General features: G+C 36.3%; 1 protein-coding gene across 1 annotated transcript in view; it reads left to right on the plus strand.

The window, feature by feature from the left end:
* The first annotated feature begins 6,807 nt into the window (after positions 1 to 6,807).
* Rit2 (Ras like without CAAX 2) overlaps positions 6,808 to 16,905 on the plus strand; it is a 305,476-nt gene continuing 295,378 nt past the window's right edge. The window contains exon 1 of the mRNA XM_070028640.1: positions 6,808 to 7,290. Coding sequence (XP_069884741.1) covers positions 7,188 to 7,290 — 103 coding nt within the window. The 5' untranslated portion in view covers positions 6,808 to 7,187. The remainder of the gene's footprint in view (positions 7,291 to 16,905) is intronic.

The raw sequence follows: 16,905 nt of genomic DNA on the forward strand, positions 1-16,905 counted from the left end.
AAATTTAAGAGCATTCCAGATCACTAGAAATTAAGGAAGTCAACAGTGACTTATCAGATTCCATGGATTTCTTCTCATCAGAATCATGTGTTAATCACTCTCCTGCTCCAAAGTGGGCACTGTGCTCTCCTTTAAGAATAAAGTAGAACCTGCTCCGTGATGGCTCATGCTTGCCTGTAATCCTAGCTACTCAGGAGGCTGAGCTCTTTCCAGCCTGGGCAGGAAAGTCTGTGAGACTCTTTTTTTTTTTTTTTTTAATTTAATTTTATTTGTGAACATACTGTACAGAGGAGTTACAATTACATGGGCAGGATAATGCATACATTTCTTACCAAGCATTGCAGCCTCCTCCTTTGTTTACCCTTCACATCCCTTCCCAGCCTCCCCCCTCCCCCCCATCCCAATCCTATTCCTTCCCCCCCCCTCGCCCCCCCCCCCCCCCCCCCCCGCACCGACGTTGTAAAGCTCGTTTTGGACATGTACTTCTCAATGTTGCAACAGGTCCACCTGTATCCTTATAGAACTGGTTTTTCCCCATCTCCTCCACAAGTTATCTCCAATTAACTACCAGAAAAACAGAAGTAGTGCTGTGCCTCAAGTGGTAGAGTGCTCACCTTGAGCTGAAGAGCTCAGGGACAGCACTCAGGCCCAGAGTTCAAGCCCTAAACCAACAAAAATTCCACAACTGACAAAAAAATAGAAAAGAAAAGAAAAGAATAAAAAACAAAGGAGGATATTCTTGGGAGAGGACCAAAAGGATTCAGTAGCTTTTTGTGCAGATATTCATATAAAATGATGGTTATCTAAATGAACCCCAAGAAATGGAAACAAGATTTTTTTATCATACAGTTGATGATTCTTTTTCTTTCCTTTTTCTTTGATTTATTCCCTTCTATCACTGTTTTTGATTTCTGTACCCTTTGTTTTGAATGTAACTTTGTCTCATTTGGGGAGGGGAAGGGGAAGCACAGAAAAAATGGAACAAAAGCTGAACCAATTCATCAGTGATACTCACTAGACACTATGTTGGAAATGAACTATACAGCTTAGGAGGGAGGGAATTGGTTAGAAGAAAAACTGGGAGAGAATGGGGGGTGACACTCTTCAAAAGGAAATATACTCATTACCTGACTTATCTTACTATAGCCCCTCATCTTTACAAGAAAATTTTAAAAATCGAGAAAGAATAAAGAAAAAACAAGACAAGCTGGTTGAAGTTGCACTGACTTGTATGCGTAGCTACTGGAGAGGGTGAACAGAAAGATCACTTTAACCTACGTCCAGATGAGATAACATAATAACACACCAAAAAATGTTCAGCACCATAAATGGGATCCAAATTCTATATTCTGTGATTTAGAATTCTTTACTTTCAATGGTTTTAAATGATAAACTAATTTTAGACTGTTTCTACTTTCCTTAACCCTATCATATTTCAGTTTACCCTATCATATTTCATTCATTGCACTCTCTACATTTCCATATTTGAACTCTGAGATCATGTATGAGGTCCTAAGTTAAATTCTCACGTGAGAAATTGCTTTTCCTTAAATTTTCATATCACTTATTTTATTTGGACTCAACGTTTCCTTTCGTTGTTTTCCTATCACACTTCACTCACTCTTCCATTCAAGTAAAACCAATGTTTTGGTGTATTCTGAGCCTGTTCCACAGATAGTCAGTGTTGAAAAGTAAGAATAATTTGACAATAGTGTATTTTCCTCTGTTTTTCTTTTTTTTTATCCCAAAGCTGAAAACAGTTCTAGAATAAATGAATTTGAGTATCAGCAAATTAATCCAGTTTGTAGTGAAAGAATCACAGTTGAAAAAATTTATTTAGATCATATGTAAGACCCATAAGGCCTCAAGTTGAAAAGTGAATAATTCGATTTATACTTTGAATTTTACTGTCTAAATTCATAAGCTTCTGTGTGAGGCAGAAGTCTGTGCTCTGCTGATTAAATTCTGTCCCTTGTTTGCTGAATTAGCATTTTACTCTTCATTCTTCACCTTTATTGTTGCTATTTTGATTTTTGGCTCAAGCAGTGTGTGTTCTTCTGCCTTAGAGTATTCTTATATTTTATGGTGAGGATGTAAATGACAAACATGCATTTATGTAGAGATTATCACTTAATTTACTAATTATCTTTTGCTACAGTGATTTATTTTTTCATTAAGGTATAAATAGTCAATTATGCACTTTAAAAGGTTTATTTGATTAATAGTGGTGATATATAATCACCTACCTGGTACAATTAATGCTTTCATCTAACAGAAAAGTTTTTGTCACCTAGCTCATGGCAGGCACTGTTCTGTTGATTAAAATTTATGAGAGATCACTGACTTGGATAGAGGTCTTACACTAGGGCACAGAAGATCCACCATAAATGAAATCATAGTAAGTTTTGTGTCTCCAACTGAAATCAAAGCTATTTTCTTGTAACAGTGATCTTCAGAGAAATTAAGAGAAAAATTTCAAAGAAACAAGTGAACTTATTACAAAATGCACGCGCACACACACACACACACACACACACACACACACAAACACACACACACAAACCTACTACAACAACAACAACAAAAATACCCAAACAGATTCCCAGCAATCATTCCAAAGGGATCCTGTCAATGTGAGTCAATGTAAACAGGAATTTTCCTGGGCTCTAATTCAAATAAGAACCATAACCTGAAGAAATCTGATGCCAACCAATCTGAGTTTTGCATTATTCCAGTTCCTTGTTCCTGCCAGGCTACCTTTGCAAACCCAACAATGGAACCACTATCTATTTTATAGACTAGCTTTTGCTTCCCAAATCAAACAAATTGGTCCTTAAAGTTTCATTTGTTGAAATTTTGTTCCTTGATAGTCATATTGTCTGGCTAGACCAAGCTGAATACAGAAGAGGCATGATATTTAATGAAGTAAAATGAAATACAAAGAATCATCTTTATAATATATGCAAAACGTGTACTAAAAAAGACAAGAGTGGTTTTGTAGACAAAGTTGTGAAAATTCTGTCAAAGACTAGCACCCGCGTGCACACGTGCACACGCGCGCCCGCGCGCGCGCCCACACACACACACACACACACACACACACACACACACACACAAACACCTTAACAGCTCCTGGTGGAGTTTAGAAGTATATCTACAGGGCTGGGAAGATGGCTCAGTGCTTGTCCTGCAGGCATGAGGCTCTGTGTTCAATTCCTCAGCACCACATAAGCAGAAAAATCCAGAAGTGGCACTGTGACTCAAGTGGTAAAGTGCTAGCCTTGAGCTGAAGATCTGAGGCCCAGAGCTCAGGCCTAAGACTGACAAAAAAAAAGGATATCTACATAAATAGTGCTAATATATTAGTTTTCAGGAAATTGCTTGTTACATTAATACCTTTTCTTTTTTTTTTATCCTGGAGAGTTAAGTACAGTGTACACAGAAGAGATGGAGTGTACTCTGTCCTTGTTCAAGTAGTCAAGTGACTCTGTATGAATATGAACAAGGACGATCTTGGTCATCATATAATGGACATATCTACTCAAAGGGAATGACATAGTTTTCAGAACCAAGATTAAAACATTAGAATAAGAAAATGCAAACTGTGATCATTTAACAATTTTCCCAGGTACAAAAAAAGACATCATTTTGGTTACATAAGTGATTTTTTTAGAATTTTATTAATCTGGGAAATACTTCACACACACACACACACACACACACACACACACACAAATACAAGTTCAGAGGATTTAGGGTACACTGAACAAATAATAAGATACGCAAACTGACTAATGTTACTAAATAAGCTGAACTCTAATAACATTAGTACTTCAAAGTTCAGTCATTACCACATATAAGATACATAATGCTTAGTAATTCATAGGAAAGAGCTAGGGTGAAGGGGCTTTCTCAAAATTTCAAAATGGAAGGGTAATAAGAAGAGCCAAAATGAAGGACTTTCCTGCATCTCATGTTTTTTTTAATTTTTCTTTCCTTCCAGCTAATAATAAAAATCCTTCTGATTTATAAATGAGTAATATAGACTGATATATTACTAATAGAGAAGAAAGCCAATTAACTAACTGAATTTCCTTGTCTTAACCACTTATTAGTACTCTGAAAGACATTTGTATGGATTCCTGTCTGTGAATCAACATCAGAATAAGTGTGTTGAATAAAGAGCAAGACCAAGGACACAGCTGATACACCCTCTGTGCTTCACAACCAAGTCAACAAGCCTGATATGGAAAACAGAGTTACAGATGGTGAAATCTATAGTAAAAGAGATGTGATTTCTCTCAAGGTTATAAGATTTATAGTAGCAGAACTAAAAACAAAACCCAGGAAGACTTTGAAACTAAATGCTACTGTTTACACATCTCATTTCTTTGAATAATAAAATTTCATTTTAATATGCAGAGGATAATTAAATTACAGCCACATTTCTTTATTTGAGCCAGTCCAGGGATAATAATTCTGTTTGGTAAATGACTACATGTAGTTCACTATTTCTATCTGTGAAGTGTGAAGACTATATAAAGGACAACAATGGAATGCAGGGGTTGTGTTCATGTGACAATCTAATACCTTGCATTATCTAGGCTTTTGAAATATGAATATGTGTATATCTCCAGTTTGTAGGTGGATTTCCCTGAAATCAGTATATAGAATTCATTAAGCCATCTTGTGGGAAAGGGTAGGGAGCTCTAACTCAAGGAAGTTAAGTTATAGAGGTCAAATATAAGAAGAGGTTGGACTAAAACTGGGACTTGATGAGTGACAACGCTCCTATAAAGACAGAGCAGAGCTGATTTCATTTACCAAGAATTGGACTGATGTCTTTCTAGAAATGTTGAGGATAAGACACAAGCAGGGTTTTGATGGAAGTATCCAGAATGCACTTATATTCATTTTTGTAGCTCTGGGGAGAATCAAGCTTATAGCTACAGACAGGACAATTACCTCCAGAAAGGTCCTAAATAGATGGACAAACATAAGTGAATTTACAATGAAAGGGTAGAAAAAAATACAAAGAGAACTTGGAAAAGAATCAGTAGAAAATGTTTTGTTGAAGGCCTCATGTCATATTCATAAGTGAAAACAATTAAAAATTAGGCCCACAAAACTGTAAGCCTTTATTGTAAACTGAAATCATCTAGTTAAAAACCACAAACTAGGGAAACATATTTGCAGAATATTTATATGCCAAAAGACATAACTAGAATATATAAACATGTTTCAAGAGCTCAGTAATAAAAGAAAATTTTGGTGGAAAATAAATGGCTTGAAAAAATGTTTTAGCAAGGAAGAAATGCTGATGGGTGATAAACACACAATAATATGATCCTTTCTTTGGTGTATTAGGTGGCTGAGAGCATCATTCTTTCAAAGATAGCAATAAAATATATATAATGTCATATACTTAAGCCATCCTAACAACTTGCTCAATATTTTTCTTATGAATTTCTTCACTGTTTTGGCAATGATAGATATGAATTCAGGGCCTTGTACTTGCCAGGCTGGAGCTCTACAACTTCAACCATACCTCCAGCCCTGTTTTCTTCTAGTTACTTTGAGATAGGGTTTCAGAAACTTTTCTGCCAAGGATGGCATTGAACTGTGATGATCCTTCTCTCAGATTCCGAAGTAGCAAAGATTACAAGTTTGGACCCCTGGTGACTGGCTAGATGGTGTTTAAAAGTATGAATATTAATTCACTAGTGAGTTAATTAATTAAGAGTGCATAGGCCATTTTATAGATATATACATTGGTGCACAGTGAAAAAAGGTAATTTACCCAAGGTCACACAGCTCAGATTTGAGCCTTTGAAATCTGGGTCTAGATCTGCTTTCTTAATGGTAAGAATTTGCTACCTCTCCAAAGGCCAGCAAGAAAATGCAGTGCCCAGCAGATTAATCAAAAGTGCTTATTACAGATGCATACAGAAACGCTTAAAATATTTTTCACTTCTAGAGTAGCTTAAAAATTAGATATTAGGAAAAGCAAACACAGGCAAAACACTTGACTCCATCTAATCACTATGCACATTTTAAATAAACATATTTTACTGACAATAAACACAAAGACTATCACTCTCTTACTGAAAGAAAGGGTCTGTTTTTAACAACTAGGTATTGTGAAAACCATCCTAAGAACAATTTTTTACAATATGTCTGGATAAATGAGAAGACCCCAAGCTGTACAAGAATTTAAATAAGGAGAAGGAAGTTGGACATTTGAAAAATAGGCTGCTATGATCTTTTATCCTACCGTAATTGTCAACAAAAACAGTCATCATGTATCCCTTTCATGCTTGTCACAGTCCGTGTGTTCGAGTTTGTTTCTAATAATTCAGTGTAAACAAGGGTGATCCATGTTCAAGCATGATAATGACCTAATTCAATTACCTCTCAATGGTAGAACTACGACTGTCAACTGAGCTGAAGCAATTACTGCTAGTCTGGCATTAATTCAACCACACTGAAGACTCATACTTTAAATGCTCTAAGTTGCTGGTTTGTTTGTTTTGTCTTTCCTTTATAAAATGGTAGTTTCCTTTCTTCCAGATTGAACACTGTGCAGGAAGATGTAGATAAAAAGCAAGCAGCCGGAATGTCTCCCAATTAATTGACCGTGATTAAGAGAAAAGAGTGTCTTTGAAAGTGCATCTGCAGAAGTCAGCCTATGACACGGCATCTTCCTCCAAGTCTCTGCTTCACTGTACTCCAGCAGCACAGTCTGAAAGATAGCCTAGTATGTGTGTGCACCTGACAACTGCAACTGTGCAGGGGTGGGCAGGAAAGAAGAGAAAGAGAGAGGGAGAGGGAGAGAGAGAAAGGTTGTGCATGGGTGTTTGTGTATGTGAAAGGGAAAAAACAAGGAACAGAAGAGAGAGGGCAAAGAAGCAGAAAAGGAGAGCAAGAGAGGGAGATCGTGGGAGACGTGAAAGAGTGAAGGATCAGAAGGAGGGAGGGATGTAAAAGCCAGATTTTTATTGGAAGCAATTGAAGTGGTTGCTATGAGACCCGCTCCAGCACAGGACCAGCAGCCAGTCCGACGCTGATGGTCTTTACTTCGTACTAAACCTTTCCTTTGACACAGTTTTAGAGTTGTTTAGTATCTGAGCAAGCACCTGACACGGTGACTTTTTGCTTCCTTTTTCTCCTCCAGTCCTTAGGGTAAGATGGAGGTAGAAAATGAAGCCAGCTGCTCCCCGGCTAGTGCATCAAGCGGGTCCAGAGAGTACAAGGTGGTAATGCTGGGAGCTGGAGGAGTTGGTAAAAGCGGTAAGTTTTAACACCAGATTCTGGGGAGGGAGGGAGCACTATAGCGGAGATTCCATAAAGGAAAGCACTGGAAATGCTAATGCTGGTAGGATCTAGCTATGGTAGTTAAACAGAGAACTGACTGGAAGGATGTTTCCAAGTGCAAAAACTGTTTAAGGCATGCTGATGATTCAGGATAATTCAGAGGCAGCTAGTCATGAAACACTGAACTTGAAAAGAATGATTTTTTTTTCTCTTTTGAGCAAATGCTAGGTAATATTAACAATTAATTTATAGGATTTTATGAAAGGAATGATATTTATTAAGTTGTCATGATGTGAGGGGGAAAATGTGCTCTTCAAAACGTGTTGTCAAAAATATTCATGTAAAAATAAAAGGGTACTGAATATTTAATTAAAACAGACACAAGCACAGAGCCACCCTCAGGACTCTCAGTGCTGATTGCTGTACTTGTTTCTCTGATTGGGAGCTTCCTGTCTCCTCTTCCTAGCCTCTGTCTGAGTGGTCTGTGCCTGGATTGAATGGTGGTAATGTTTGTTGTGTTCTTTTGTTTTGTCTTTGGAAGGTGACAGGAACTTAAAAAAAGGCATTTGCTGTGAAATCCACTGAGGGTGATCAAACTAAGTTTGGTGATTCCTTGAATTAAAGGAAACAGCTTAAAAAAAAAGAGTGTGAGATGTCCAAGAAAACAATGTCTGGCAAATTTATTATTTAAAGAATAAAATTATAAATGCCTTATTCTTGAGGAACTTGAGACCAAATATAGCAATAAAAAAATAGCTGTGCAGAGATGTGTGAAGCTAAATAAGTGATAGATAGCATAGGACAATGGCCATTCCTAAAACATAGAGAGCTTTTTTTAAAAAATTAACATAATAGTTAAGTTCTGGGGAATGCATGGTTCAGGATATCAAATTACAAAGAAAATAATAAAAATTATCCTGAACAGATAGTGTGAAAACAATTGAATAGTATAGTGCTAGAGAATGGATTCAAAGTTAAGAACAATGTTCTTGGAGACGTCAATAAGCTCATAACTTTGGAATGGTCCACAAGAGATAAGAAAATGGAACAGTATAAGAAGGGGGGAAACAGGGGCTTTAGTGGACAAAAAAAGACTTTTTTAAAAAGAGCAAAGAAAATGGCAAGTCATTCATTTGAATGATCTCTACTTTTTCCTTTTGTCCAAAAAGAATTATAATGCAAAGAAGAATAAAAAGAAATATGAACTGGACATGATCAGAAGCTAAATGTAAGTTTATGTAAGAAAAAAATGTCTTCTAGAAGAAAATATGAAAGGAAAAGCTTTGTAGCTGTATTTGGGTGAGGAATTTTTTATTTCCTTAAAAAGCCCACATCAAAGTTCAACAACATAAAACCAGAAAACTTACACTTGACAACGGTGGGGTAGGATCAAGGGGAAAGAGGTAGATGAATGGAGAAGTGATCGGGAGGGGGATTAACACAAGAATCCAATGCTACAAAATTAAGAGTTAGGAAAGGGGTGTGTAGTGGAGGGATGGGTGGGAATGTTGGAGGGAATGACATTGATCAAGGCATATTGTACTCATACCCTGTTTAGTTAAATGGCAACTCCTTTGTACAACTACTTAAAGAAAATAATCATAATTTAAAAATGATTAAAAATAAAATGCTTGAACAGGGAAAGAATCAAAATTAGATGTGGGCTTAGGAAGAGAAGTATGAAGGAGTAAGAATAAAGGGAAATATATAAATAAAGATATAAATATTTTAAAGAAATAACAAGTCAGATAGAATGAGGAAGAAAATCATGAACTACAAATCTGAGGAGAAAAACAGATTTAAAGAAAAGGCAAAAGGCCCATCCATGCAAACTGGCACCAACAATCATGAAGTGGGAGATACTGCATGAATGCCCCTGTAACTTTGTTTTCCCTTTGTTTGTTGCCCTAGTAATTTGTGTGTGTGTGTTTTGTGTGTTTTTGCGATACTTTTTGGGGGGTCTGTTTCTTGTTTTGCAGGGTTTAGGGATTTGTTAGTAGAATAACTAATTTTTGGCCATCTAGATATATTGCAAGGACCTAAAACGTTGAGAACAGAAATTTGTTTCATAGGAGCACCCCTCAACAACAAGAACAATATATATATATATGTGTGTGTGTGTGTGTGTGTGTGTGTGTGTGTGTGTGTGTGTGTGTGTTCTATATATTTTATATATATAATACATATTGTATATAAACATATACAATATATAATATATATGGCATTAGGACATTAGACTGTTGGTGTTGTGTCTCCTAATTTGATCTTCTCCACTATGATTTACAGAGACTATTCATGATGATCCAATAACTATAAGTTTCAATGTAACACTGGACAAGTGTTCTTGGTTGCTTTCTTTTGTACCAAAGAAGCTTGCTTATAATCAAAGAGCAGAGAAAAAACATTTGCAGTGAGACAAAGTCATGGCGAGTTAGCTTACCCTCTGAGAAGGTTAAGGATAAGTGGGGTCAATACTTGGTTGTTGTGGTTCTATAGATGATACATGTGGATATTAGTCTAAGGTCTATCTGACCCCTGGAAAATGCTTTATTTAGGGCCAAGTATTTGGAGCCACAGTGATATAATCACATCTTGCCCTTGAACTTCCCTCTGTTATTATTCTATGGCTATCCATGCATGTATGAACCATGTTCCTAATATTAACATTGTTCTAGAGATTAGAATGTATGCTTTCAAATAAACAATTTGTGTGTTGGTATGGGGATTTGAACTCAGGGCTTTGGGCTTTGGGTCCTCTACATTGAGCCACATCTCCAATCCAATTAAACAAAATTTAAAAGCCACTTTTCATATTGCTGATGATCTAGATCAGTAGTGGACTGTCTTGTGCTTAGCCAGGCCTGCTTCCACAGATTTAGTGCAGGTACTTCCAAGAGAGATCTGGTTTTTGCAGGATCTAACGAAGATGTATTAGCATCTCATATCTTTCCCAGTTCTAAAAGGTAGGTCCATGACAACTATTATTTCCATATTCTTTATGTCACCATCCTGGGGTTCAGCCTCAGGGCCTGAGTTCTATACCTGAGCTTGTTTTGATGAAAGCTGGTGCTCTACCACTAGAGCCACCCCTCCACTTCTCTCAGGAAGTTAAGAGTTTCCTGCCTGAGCTGGCTTTGAATTATGATCCACAGATTTCAGTGTTTGGACTTAAAAATATTTTATTTTTATTACAGAGGTGATGTACAGAGTGGGAATAGTTGCATAAGTCAGGTAATGAGTACATTTCTTTTTTTTTTTTTTTTTTTTTTTTTTTTTTGTCGGTCGTGGGGCTTGAACTCTGGGCCTGGGCGCTGTCCCTCAGCTCTTCAGCTCAAGGCGAGCGCTCTACCACTTGAGCTACAGCGCCACTTCCGGTTTTCTGGGGGTTTATCGGAGATAGGAGTCTCACAGTCTTTCCTGCCCGGGCTGGCTTTGAACCGTGATCCTCAGATCTCAGCCTCCTGAGTAGCTAGGATTACAGGCGTGAGCCACCAGCGCCCGGCTCGAGTACATTTCTTTTTGAACCATGGCACCTCTTCCCTCACTCTCTCCCACTTTTTCCCTCCCATCCCTACCCATAAGCTGTAGAGATCATTTTCACCTGGTATCTAGTGAGTACCACTGCTATATTTGTTCTATTGAGTAGCCAGGATCACAGGCATGAACCACTGGTGTCTGACTGTTTCCATATTTTTTAAGTAAACAATATCATAAAGATTTTTCTATGTTTTTGAAAAATGAATATTTTTCTACTATGTTTACTTAAAATGTGGTTATGAGAAATTCAAAAATATTAACAACTTTTCTGAAATAGGAATTCACAAAAGGTTTCAAATGTATGGGTAAAACAATGTAGTCTTGTGAGAAAAGTTAAGCCATAAATATCCAAACAAGTTTATGCAGTTTGTATTTTATGTTCAGACCTGTATGACTGTATAGGGGATAGATGAATTCAGAGAACATTCATAATACACGCCATCAGGCAGGTATGGGTAAGATGTATTTCCAGCTTATGTTTACCATAAACTACAATCTAAATATGTGTCTGCGTTTGTAGACAATAAACCTGAAATCCAGTCAAATAACTTGTGCCTGGTCATGAGAGTAACAAGTATAGAGTTCTGAGATAATTTATCCAACCACATAACATGATGTCTAGAACCCTGAAAAGCAAAGCAAGGAGTTCTACATTTTAAAATAAAATAGGACTACTAGTAATGCATTCTTTACATGTTATACTATAGAAATACCTTACCCATCTAAACTAACATTCTCACTTATATGCCTATGACTTTTAGTCACTTTTTAGTATATAATAAATAGTATACATACTATTTCCATATGAATATGAAAGTGTAGTCATAGTTATATAGATTAATATTTTAATTGTTCAAGAACAGTATTAACTGCAGGGAAAATGGAAACAGAAAAAGTAGCCTATAGGCTATTTAAAATATGATGAAATATCTTGAGATCTTAAGTTGGCAAGTTTATACTTATACGACTGGATAAATCACATACAGAACTCAAACACGGTGATAAAACTTAGTCTCTTTTATACCAGTCTAATACTGGTATAAATCACATACAGAACTCAAACACGGTGATAAAACTTAGTCTCTTTTATACCAGTCTAATACTTACAGTGGCAAAGCTTAATCATACAAAACAGCAGATATACAAGAAGAACCACATATATGGAGGCAGATACATAAGATTTATAGAGACCAATGTACAATATAAAGACTATAAGCATTACTAGTGTAATATACTGTATATTTTTGTGAAAGGAGTAGTTTTAGCTGCTCTTGTCATGGACATAAGGAAAGGATAACTGAGATGAAAGATATATTAACCCTTCTGCTCTCTATATACAGCCATGACGTTCATGTCTTAAGTACAGTCATGTCTGGCCAGTTATGCATGATGATAATCCCTCAGAATTATAATGAAATTGAGTAATACCTGCCACTCAGTGATGTTGCAGCCTTCTTAATATCATAGTAGAATGTATCATCCATGTTTTTGTGCTCAGGCTGGGGTGAGAAAAAAAAATCCCATTGAATTACCCAGCATATAAAATGCCTAAAAGAATAGAATACATAACTTTGTATTGTAAGTAATAACAAATATCTATCTATCTACCTATCTTTCTATTTATCTATCTATATACATTTTATGGCTTCAATTACATCACTGTGTCTCTGTCTTGATGTAATTTTGTATATTTTTCATCATGAATAACAATCCACGAACTAGTCTGGCAAGACACTACTCTCTTCCCCTGTCTCTTATAATACATATATATACCTAATGTCATGTAATCATATGCAAATATTACATATCCTACCTAATGTATATATTATGACATATCATCTGATTTATTATATACATAATATATAGCACCTGTGATTTCAGAATATCATGCATGTTTGTCTAAATACTCTCCATGATGTTTACTCAATGACAAAATCATCTGTTGCTGCATTTCTTAGAAGCTGTCCTAGTCATGAAGCAACCTATGATTAAATACATGCTAATATTTATTTATAAAATAATTACTTAAGACTCTTTAAGAGAAAACTCCTTCTAAAACATCACCATATGAAACAGGAATGACACAAATATAACGTGTATCTATACTCGATGAAATAATGTCACATGATACTAAAGCACAAGTTCATAAATATATAAATTTTAATTATAACTAGAAAGCAAATAAGAGTCCCTTATCTCCCATTTCTTTTTTTATTATTTTATTTTTATTTTTATTGTGAAAATACTGTACAAGAAGGGTTACAATTACATGGACAAGATAATAAGTACATTTCTTATCAAACATTGTAGCCTCCTCTTTTGTTTCCCCTTCCCATCCCTTCCCAGCCTCCCCCTGCTCCCCCACACCAAACCCTCCTTCCCACCTCCCTCTGCCTCACCAAAGTTGTAAAGTTCGTTTTTCGACATAATATCTTGTACATCTCATTGTTGCAATGGGTCCACCTGTATCCCTATTTAAACGAATTATTTTTTCCCTTCCCCTCCACAAATTATACCGACATCAAATACAGTGAAAGCAGGGGTTATACCATGGGGGAGGGACATACAAAGCAACAAAGAAATCATCTTATAAATGTTTAGAAACAATATCATGAAAGAAAAAACATTTAAATACAGATCTTAGGGTTCATTTCCCTAACATCAGCTTATCTGACCTTTTTTGCTTGACTCAGACATATACTAGTTATTGAAAATAAGGGAAACCATGGGACGCATGTTTCTTTGGGCCTGGCTTACTTCACTTAATATAATTTTTTCCAGGTCTTGGGGAGCAGAAAATGTTTCTCCTCTCTTTCTCCCTATATCAACCTAAAACTTTTACTATAAAGTAAAATAAAGATAATATCATACCAATTTTCCAATATATTTGATTCATGACATGTTTGTATCTTTATTCCACTGCCTTCCATCCTCTACCTTCTCTCAAAGAATGTTTTTTTCATAGCTATAGGTGAAGAGGCTCATAAGTCTAAGCAGTTCTTATAACGGGACATAATCAGAGAACATGTAGGTTTGTTGTTATTCACTTTCCTTACATTCATATCTGGTTTTCTCAGCCCAGCTTTACATCATCCAACAAATTTTAGTCAATAACAAAAAAATTTTCCAGAAGATATTTCTGCCATCTATCTAATTATCTGAATTGTTGATAAAATAATTTAAGGAGATGACTAGATCATCTGTCCACTTAGTTTACATTTGTTTAGATTAAGTCTTGTATTAAATCTCCTATGCTCAATGTTAAAATGTTTATCTAAGGAAGTAGATATTAGATATTAAATACATTATTTTTCTATTTAACAACATTAGAAAAGTATAATGTACCCAAATATCAAATGAGTTCTCCAAGCCTCTCTGGTCACTATGATTCATGAATCCATGATTTAATACATACTTTCCAAGATATCAAGCGTGTATAAAAACTATGGAAATGATTCAGAAGAAGGAAAGTTCCTTATAGCTAAGATTTTTCAACCTGGTCCCTGTCATCTAGGTGGGCACATTTTTGTGAAATGCAAAATCATGTTTATGTTAAATCTTTGATGAAAGAGCTCTGGAAACTCAGGATCAAAGGTAGATGATTAGAGCTATGATCTTTGAGCATCAGTCACTGGAGAGATTGTCTCTACATTGTTTTTCAGATACTTTTTTTTTTCTGTCGGTCATGGGGCCTGAACTCTGGGCCTGTCCCAGACCTCCCTCAGTTCTTCAGCTCAAGGCTAGCGCTCTACCACTTGAGCCACAGTACCACTTCTGGCTTTTTCTGCTTAGGTGGTGCTCAGGAATGGAACCCAGGGCTTCATGCATGCAAGGCAAGCACTTTACCACTGAGCTACCCTCCCAGCCCCTTCAGATACTATTAATTCAGATACTATCTCTCATATTATTAACACATTTAATTTGTGTGTTATAATAAATACCTTAATAACTTATGTGACATTAGTACATGAGAAATATTTTACATTAGTACATGAGAAATATTTTTAGAGGTTTTGAAGAGCAAAAACAGAGTATGAAACAAATGCGGCAGGGAAACTTGCTAGACACTATATTGAAAGTGAATTATACAACATGTAGTGGAGGGGATTCTGGAAGGAAAACCTGGGAAAAACAAGAGAAGAGGTGACACTGTTTAAAAAGGAATGTGTCATTAGCTGACTTATGTAACTGGATCCCCACTGTACATCATCTTTACAATGACAATAAAATATTTTTAAAAATAAAAGAAAGAAGAACAGGTGCCTGAGGCTCATGCCTGTAATCTTAGCTACTCAGGAGGCTGAGATCTGAGGATTGCAGTTCAAAGCCAGCCAGGACAGGAAAGTCTGTGAGACTCTTATCTCCAATAAACCACTCAGAAAACTGGAAGTGGCACTGTGGCTCAAGTGGTAGAGTGCTAGCCTTGAGCTGAAGAGCTAAGGGACAATGCCCAGGCTGAAAGTTCAAGCCTCCCCCCACAAAAATAAGAAGAAGAACAAGAGGAGTTGAACAGAGACAGTTTATACAACAGTAAGGATGAATATGGGGATTTAAAATGTACTATCCTAACCCCATGGATTGGAAACAGAGTTTATAAAAATAAGCAAAGGAAAAGGAAAAGATTCTAAGATTCTATTCTCACCATTTATTGTCCCACCCTAATTGTATAAAGGACAATCTCTCACTATAATACTGTCACAAGAATTAATCAGATTAACCAAATAAGGCTTAAGGAAAAAAACAAACAGAGACCTACTCATTCACAATACGATTGAGACACATTGAAGCACAACATTTTAACTGACAGTATTTCCAAGATTATATGCAATATATAGAGATTAAGTTAATAAGAGGAAGATAATACAGGTCTAGCTCTTTATCATGGAAAGAGATGGAGGATTAGTGAGTATATATCCATCACTAGGTGAGCATGTATGCACTCTCTATTAGTCACATGCTGTTGAGCTCATTATACTTAATAACATTCCAAATGTCCTGATCCTGACCACTCAATTTAATAGAACTAAATAACCGCACTAACAACACAAATTTATTGGAAACTTAGATCATGCTACTGAAGAAGACAATATCCTGAGTTAATCAGGTGGATATTGAAATGTTATAGATGCTTATCTCTTTTAGGGAGTATATCATTTCTAATTGTATAAATTATTGAATTTACAACAGAAACCACTTGTCCCAAATACAAAATATCTTCCTTGTCTATTTAATAAATGTGCATACCAGTGAAAAGTCATAAACTATTGCCAAGAAATATATACAATTTCAGTGTCATACACTCTAGGATAAACAAGAGGCTTCTGAACAGAATCTTGATGCAGTTTGTTAATTTCAATGACACAGAGAGACACATGCTTCTCTGACAACAATGGGATCTGTGGGAAGTTACAGTGACCTATAACTAGGTTGTTTATTCAGCTATGACTTTGGTAGTCGTGATTTCCTGAATTCCTGGAGTGTGATTTTTCCCAATAGGCTATTCTATATTCAGTTGACCAGAATAAAATTGTGTTTTCCTTAGTAGGCAGCAGCCTGCTGCCCATGATTGACTAACTGCATTTATGGATCTTTACAGACTGAGAAATTCTGATGGTACACCGTGATGGATGGTAGTCCACTGAAATGCTTACACATATGGACAGAACTCCTTTCACTGAATTTGGCTGCTATTGGCAAAGCTCAGCAGTGATCTCGATTTAATCATTTTTGGCTTTGTTTGTAGCTGTATCATGGCTATGACCAAGCAGTGCCATCTGTTCTTCTTGTCCTTCAGCTGGCACCAGCTAAGTATCATTGCTGGCTCCTGCAGTAGAGCATCACTTGTGCCATTCCTGACTGTCATTACCCTACTCTAGCTAACAACACAAAATTAGATAGGGCATGGGCAGGGAGAAGTTGTGGAAATATTGGGCTCTTCCATTCTGTACTGACATTCCCAGTCACTACAATACTCTACTACTGCCAACATAGGTGAAGACCTATTATTCTGATCAATCCCTGGAGTTAATATGAAGGACAGAAAGCCAAGAAGTT

This window comes from Dipodomys merriami, unplaced genomic scaffold, assembly GCF_024711535.1.
Source record: "Dipodomys merriami isolate MVZ:Mamm:240054 unplaced genomic scaffold, mDipMer1.0.p SCAF_2, whole genome shotgun sequence".
NCBI lineage: Eukaryota > Metazoa > Chordata > Mammalia > Rodentia > Heteromyidae > Dipodomys > Dipodomys merriami.